The sequence below is a fragment of the Chenopodium quinoa genome, unplaced genomic scaffold (assembly GCF_001683475.1).
Source record: "Chenopodium quinoa cultivar QQ74 unplaced genomic scaffold, ASM168347v1, whole genome shotgun sequence".
In the NCBI taxonomy this organism is placed as follows: domain Eukaryota; kingdom Viridiplantae; phylum Streptophyta; class Magnoliopsida; order Caryophyllales; family Amaranthaceae; genus Chenopodium; species Chenopodium quinoa.
Genome location: NW_018742372.1, coordinates 1,689,653 through 1,697,141, shown reverse-complemented (window position 1 = coordinate 1,697,141; position 7,489 = coordinate 1,689,653). Strand labels below are relative to the sequence as shown.

The 7,489-nt window shown below is 32.7% G+C and overlaps 1 protein-coding gene across 1 annotated transcript; it reads right to left on the bottom strand.

The window, feature by feature from the left end:
* Positions 1-643: 643 nt before the first annotated feature.
* LOC110696812 (ACT domain-containing protein ACR11-like) lies at positions 644-6,728 on the bottom strand. Its single transcript, XM_021874149.1, has 10 exons — positions 6,360-6,728; positions 5,538-5,601; positions 5,318-5,443; positions 4,997-5,091; positions 4,207-4,291; positions 4,045-4,104; positions 3,467-3,522; positions 1,487-1,592; positions 1,074-1,142; positions 644-984 (listed from the first exon to the last, which is right to left on the bottom strand). The coding sequence occupies exons 1-10, from the start codon at positions 6,488-6,490 to the stop codon at positions 922-924; spliced, it is 855 nt and encodes a 284-aa protein (XP_021729841.1). The 5' UTR covers positions 6,491-6,728; the 3' UTR covers positions 644-921.
* Positions 6,729-7,489: the final 761 nt, after the last annotated feature.

Here is a 7,489-nt window from a genome sequence, read left to right as displayed (position 1 = left end):
CCAGAACCACCCACGATCCCAACCCAAAACCACCGTACCAGAAACCAAACCACCAGCCCCTCAAACCACAGAGAAGTGGGGTGGGGTTTCGGGGTGGTGGAGGAAGGGGGGGGAGTGGGGTTTCACGGGTTAGGGGTTTGGGCTAGGGTGGTGGCGCGACGGGGAAAGGGGATGGGAATGGGTGGGGATCCGCCAAGGGGGATGGCTGGGTTGGTGGTTGGAAGGGGAGATGCAGGCCAGGTGGCTGTGGGGTGGAGGGGGAGTGGCAGGGGAAGGGGATTGGTGGCTGGGGAAGGGGCAGAGAGAGGCAGGGTTGAACTGGGGCTCACAAACGGCAATAGTAACAGATTCCATCAACTGGTAGCAAATTTTAACAAATGTGATTTTAGGTGGTAGCAAAATAAAATAAAATTTTTGAGGGGTAGCAAAAGTGAAACAAGGGTGTTTTAGTGGTAGCAAAAGTGAAAATACCTTTTTTTTTTTTTTTTTGAAGGAACATATATAAGTTACTTCCAAGCAAATTTTTATCGACATAAACCAAAAATGACTCTTCTCTCTTCAAATATTGTGCGGCTCGATACTGAAGAACCAAGGATCCTTCAGCCATCACAAAGAGCATAAATTGAGCGTTTGAGAACATATATTAAGGTTAAAATATTTCTGCATGGATTATGAGGTAAACTCCAAATATACAATGACCAAATCTGTCCTTGGGTGTACTCACTTTCTGAGTTTCACATAAATCACTTTACAGAAGCAGATACATCAATTGTGTATTAAAAAATGTGCTTGTTTAAATTTCCTACATATTAAATGATGATTTTTACAACAGTTGCAACCAAGAATAGCTGCAATAGTTGAACCATGATGACGTAATAATTAATATACCTGTCCAATTAGTTTCATTGTTTTTTCAACAGGTCAAAAACTTGCATCCTCTGTTGTTGGTCGTCTCAAAAAGTACCGCAGACTATTTGCAACAACCTAAGCAATTGCAACTTGTTAGACTAGCGTTACTGACATAAACCACAAATGTTTACTGAAGAATCTAATGTATTTAGCAAAAGTTTTACCTGTTGGAGAGGCTTTATTAAGGCTTTACCCTGATAACTGACATGAAATTTGGCCTTTGCAAGTAAACCCTGCAAATTGATTGAAAGAGTCGGTTAATTTATACCTTCTTTGTTTCCAATTTTCATCAAAGCAGCCAACGGACAGCAAAAAGACAAATTTTACAGCAAGTCGAGGAATTACAGGATAGGCAGAGTAAATTTACACTAGTTAAAGACCGAAAAAAAAACACTTCGAAGCCATTGAAAGTTTACTTTTGGACCTCTTCAAATTTAATCATTAGCAAGCCAAATTTTTTTTCATTCAGTAGGAAAAAAATGTATGGAGTATACATAATTGCTAGCATATATGCAGATGTCCAACAAGCGAAATAACTCTCAACTCCAAAAGAGAGTGCTGAGATAGTTAAAATTACCTCAGTGTCAAATTCTCCAGATTCAACAAAAATATTAATGTCAGTTATTATTTTCACCAGGTCCACCAACAATCCAGGATGATCAACAGTTTCAACATAAAGCAAGCTGCAAGATGCACATTATTCAGTTAAATACAACCTTTCACAAAGTAAATATCTGGAAAACTGCTGTAAGTAATCATTCACTTGAAAGATCTGTAGTTCAGGGTCATAATCACAAATTAACATAGTGTAGATTAGATGCTGTTATACACTTACATACCCCATCAATGTTTTTTTTTTTAATTTTTTTTTTTTAATTTTTTTTTAATTTTTTCTTTTAAAGGGGCAAAGATGGATCATAAGAAATTAAGAACAGACGGATAAGGGAAGGGAAATCTTATCCAACCTAAGTCCGGTGGAATTGAGTCCCCTCTTTGGGTAATGAAAGTGAGATAAGAGGGAGTGTTCCCAACCCCAACACTCATTCATATTAATCTTCTACAAACATCACTACATAATCAATATGTAACCAAACAGCAACAGCAACAGCAACAACGAATCAGCATCATAGCCTTAATCTGATAGGATGAGGATGGCTAAACGGACAAAGATGCAATCCCCATGAGTCGCAGATGAGTGAATTTCAGTCAAGTATGCAATCAGTGCATAGCCATAGGAAACACTCCAAGAGTTAAGATGACAAAGTTAGAATAATAAACATTAAGCAATGATTCCTGATAATGACAAAGGTAGAATAATAAACATTAAGCAATGATTCCTGATAAAGGTAGTTCTCCCTTCACTTGAGTTTCACTTATCATTTTTAAACCCGAACTTAATTATGAATTTATTAGTCCTGAGTTTATCTTATTTGAAAATAAAGTGGAGAAAATAAAATTTTTAACTTAATTAGCTCTTAATAAATAGTTAAATAATCTTACCCTAAACTTACTAAACCTGAACTTATCTTACCTCAACTTATCTGAATCTGAACTTAAACTTACTAAACCAGAAATAAGACAAAATAAGGCAAGGAGAATAAGGCAGCAATGATTTGAAGAAGCAATTAGTAAATAGTAATAATTGAAAAGAAGGTTAGGAAGTAAAGATCTACAAGATAGGTTGCACATATGACCAATTCAAAAGCATTGTATGACTCACTACACGAAAGTAAATTTTTGTGAAAATCAAAGCTCCTAATACTTATCGAAGACCTAAGATAGTTCAGCAGGCCTCCTTACATTCTGACAGCTTTGTACCTCAAAAGTGAATGGAAACTATAAATAAAAGTACTTGTAACAGTTATAAGCTTTTTAAGCAATAATGCTTCAATCGTAGTACACTGAGTTCATTAAACAAACTTGAACAATCTATTTAACCAGACAAGTTTAGTTCAATAGACTATTACAGAGATCTACTTTTTGGAAAAGTTAATTCGAAGTAGCAAACAAAACAAGTATAACACACAGGCTTTCTCCGTTCTTTTTTAGTAACAAGTTGACTTCCACAGTTACCAATTTATAACTTAAACCATTAAATTTTGTGATCATCTATTGTTACAAATCATTAAAAAAATTAAAAAAAAAAAATTTGAAAAAAATATAAAATAAAATGAAAAAAAGGTTATTTTATCATTATAATAATGTATACCTCCTCTGCTCTTATATAGAGGATAATTTATATAGATGACCTGCTTCAAGTAGGCATGTTGGCAATGAATTTCTTTTAACATTAATATTACTAAAATTTAATATAGAAATGAATTTAACAAAATCTCACATAGACTATAATTTACCTAACGTATAAAACAAAGACGATCAAAGTAGCTTATGTGAATAAAGTTAAAAGTCAAACAGATTATCTAAAAAAACAATAGATGAAGTGTTCAGGTAAAATAAAAATTGTGGTCAAAGTTGATATAAGAATAACGCAAAAGTCAAAATGTTGCCAAAAAAAAAAACACCATAGAGAAATTAAAACAAACATGCAACGCATTACCTGCGGTTCGGACCATCATCTTTAATACTTATATGCGTTGCTATATCCACATCAACCTGCCCAATTTTACATGCGTTAAGAGATGGGGAGAAAATATAACTAGAAGAAACCAACCATCAAACGGAAGGTATATGACTATATGTTTTCTGCAATGCCTCACTTGATATTTTTAAAAGAGAAAAAAGAAAAGGCGACCAAAGTAAACTAAATCATACAGATAGTCAAACAGCTTAATAAACAAATGAACTCGAGAATAATAAAGGTGGCTATGATATCTTGCACTAGTTTCAATAACATAGAGTCCTTGACTGATGTGATCGTTCTTTCATCTAACCAGGATATTCCTGAAGGATGCCTTTTAGTTTGCAGAACAAGAAAACAGATAATTGCCCCTTAAAAAAAAATTGTTTTTTATTGAAAGGGATGATGAAGGTAAGAGAGGTTGAAAAAGAAGTACAAAAATATTTTGCTTGACCAACACAGTCCATTAATAACAATCAGATACTACAAGAACAATGCAAAATCCAAGATGGAATTCATAAAATAACATCAAGTATTAAGATAATTGGATGTGTAACCTCTTGCTTTGGGGGGGTGATTCCAAAAGTTGCTCCCATAGCCAATTGTTCACTTGATTCCTAAAGAAGAGAATAGCAAAATGAAGCCATATATAGTACTTATTTTCTCTGTTATCATAATGAATCTCAAGCTTATGAAATGTTTGGTAAAGATAGAAATACCGGATGATATTGAAGTAGATTGTTGATTATAGTCAAGCGAATTGACTCTAGCAACTCTGGATCATCAACCTTTCTTCCAGTATTACTACAAGAAATTCACCACATTATATTAATGGGGATACAGATTTCCAATTTAAAAATAAAATAGAAATATTACATGTATGAGCTAAACTGCAATCAATCTGTAACAGAAAAAGGGCATTTCTTATTATGATTACCATTGTACAGTCTAAAATAGCATGCAACAATAATTACAAATACATGAACTAACCATTTATTTTTATTCTTTTTGGCAGATGTTCAGTTGATAAAGCGTGTAGAAAAATTTGCAAGGAACTTATAAAGAATTTTTCTTTTAAAAAAAAAAAAAAAAAAAAAAAAAAAAAAAAAAAAAAAAAAAAAAAAAAAAAAAAAAAAACTAGCTTATATTCATAACACAGGAGCAAAACTACAGAAGTAAAGGTGTCAAACAACTGACAGCTTGCAAAAGCTCATATCTGGAATCAATCTCAGTTTTGAAATAAATATATCGAGCAAGGAGATATAAAAGAGGAATTGACAGAAGCTGTTAAGTGCTGAAAAAATAACTCAAAACACTGAAATGATGAAATAGATTTAACAGATAATTCATAAAAAAATTGGCAAACCTAAGATGAAAACATATAAAATTGGCATTGAGCATGCAGAAAAAAAGAGAAGGAAAGAAAAGAATAACATTCATAATTTCAATGAATAATGCAAAACAACAATAAAAAAAAAAATAGAATCCAATTAACAGCACCAGACATACGCTTTAGTGATGGCAAAAGTGTTGTGCTTCCCAGATGAATCCAGAAAGACATTTGCCTTCACCACATTGAGCCCAAGGTTTTTCAGTGCGCTCATCTGGAAACCAGATTGTAAATGATCACATGATGGTAGCATTGAGTACCATAGCAGAGTAATCACAAGTTCACAGATTAAGTATAACAATAAAACAATCAAAGTCAACCAAATACTGTAATTTGAGCTAACAATGTAACAGCTAAACCTAGCCAGGAGGGATTATTAGGATCATCGTGTATATGAGTATAGCAATAAAAACAATAAGCAACATAATTGGGTAACATACAGTATCGAGAAGGGCACCCAGACGATCACCAAATGTTATCTCGACAATAGTTGCATTTGGATCCGAATCTTGATCTATTATAACCTTTGGGGTCGGGACATCTTCTGTTTCTCGGTAGCTTCCATCCTAACAACACAAAACGAAAACAATCATAACCATATGTTTATCAATCTGAAGATCAAAGAATTCAACCCATAGCCATAAATTGAGTTAATAATACCTCCACAGCTGTTGACAAGGATGCTTGTGGACTAACAGAGATTGGTGTTGTCAATACCGAGAATCTGATACAAAGAACAGTAGTATTAAAAATTGTTTCATTTCTAAGCAAACGACTATCAATTTTGAGCTGATTCATAGTGAAAAACATACTTATATTAAAATTTATTCTAAGCTAAGCAACACAATATACAATACTCATCCAAAGCAATCAACTAACAACATCAATTTTAAGCTGATTCATAGTGAAACACAAACTAATATTAAAATCATTTCTAAGCTAAGCAGCATTATATACAATAACCATCCAAAGCAATCAACTAACAATATCAATTTTAAGCTGATTCATTGTGAAAAAACGTACTGGTATTAAAATCAAATTTAAGTTAAGCAACATAATATACAATAGGCATCCAAAGCAATCAACTATCAACATTAATATCAGTTCAATGTTGCAATATGTTTATGCTGTACTATTTGCTACACCAAGGCCACCAACATTATATTCCCTCCATCTCTACAAAATTGTTCACGTTTTGACTTTTTTTGCGAGACAATCTCTGTCCAAACACAAAGAACTTTTAGAGACGAAGCGATTATGTAACAAACAATGCCCAATTAAAGCAATCAACTAACATGATATTAAATCATAACAATAAACAAAATATAACATAATAGCAACAATGACTTGTGAATATTTACTAGCTTAGTTAGTTAAAGTCATTTACTACAGTAGTAAAGATCAAATCTCGTCCATATCACTCCAACACCTCATTTTATACATTAAAAAAATAACAAATACGAGAGAAAATAAAAATCATACTTTTGCCGGGGAAAAAAGCAGAGCATCCGAGAAGAAATACCAAACACCGCCTTAGCAGAAAAAGGGATATCTTTACTTCTACAAAGAGTATGAGCTCCAGCTAAGCTCCCAGAAGCCATAGCAACCGCCATTTTTGCAAAAATCGATGAAATCAAGCAATAAAAATGAAGAGAAAAAATACCCAGAAAATGAAAATTAATAGGAAGATCTGCAAAATGGTGAGAAAAAGGAGGGGGAGAATTCTAGAGGAAGACGAAAAAGTAAAAAAAAAAAAAAAAAGGAAGAAGAAATTGAAGAAATGGATGAAATGAATTTGGTTTATAGTAATGAAAGAAGAATATGAAGTGTGGTTGGATGATGTTATTTTTGATATTGGATTATCCGCCATTATATGAGATGAGTGCGTGTAGAAAAAAAAGACTTTTTGTGTGACAAAATATGGCTGTTTTCTTATTATTATTGACTTGGATTATTTCGTTTTTTTTTTTTTATTTTATGAAAAAGCAAAAATTATTGATATTTTGGAATTTATTTATTTTCAAGAGGATGTTGTGTTGTAATTTCCACCTTGTGATAAGGAGGAAGATGTAGAAATAGTGACGTGTTTGGTGTATGCAAGCCAATTGCGTTTGCTACAAGTGATATGTGTAAATTATTATTATTTTTATTTGAAGTGTAATCATTTTTAACTTTTCTATCTTTTCTTTTTCTAAAAATTTTGGGCAATATAAGAATTAATAAATTATAAGCTTTTTTTGTCTTTTTATAAGTAAATTTAATATAGAATATTTGTGAAGTAATTTATAGGTTTGGTAAACTTAACCTGGTCAATAATTCTTGATAATTTGGAATTGAACAAATCGGAACCCTAACTAAAATGCTTATCATCTCAATTTTTTTTGACTTAAACACATAGTGAATCGCACTGTTGTAAAATAAAGTATTTTCAAAGGTACAAAGAAGATATAAACAATAAGATTGGTCGAGAGAAAGACGATGTGTTGTGAGGCAAATCACTAACTTGAAAACCGTGGTGTTCAATTGTATGAGTTAACACATTCCCTAAGGTTGATACACCACTCTCACACAAATGCGCTTTTTGTTGGGTTTCGTAGAGACCGTCTCTACGC

Bases quoted from the DNA above. Each gene is read 5' to 3' on its own strand.
- LOC110696812 (XM_021874149.1), bottom strand. From the start codon at position 6,490: ATGGCGGTTGCTATGGCTTCTGGGAGCTTAGCTGGAGCTCATACTCTT. The intron at 5,444-5,537 runs GTATTATTAACT...TTGTGTTGTTAG, and splicing joins CCTTGTCAACAGCTGTGGAG to GATGGAAGCTACCGAGAAAC. The intron at 5,092-5,317 runs GTATGTTACCCA...TCTGGTTTCCAG, and splicing joins TGGGTGCCCTTCTCGATACT to ATGAGCGCACTGAAAAACCT.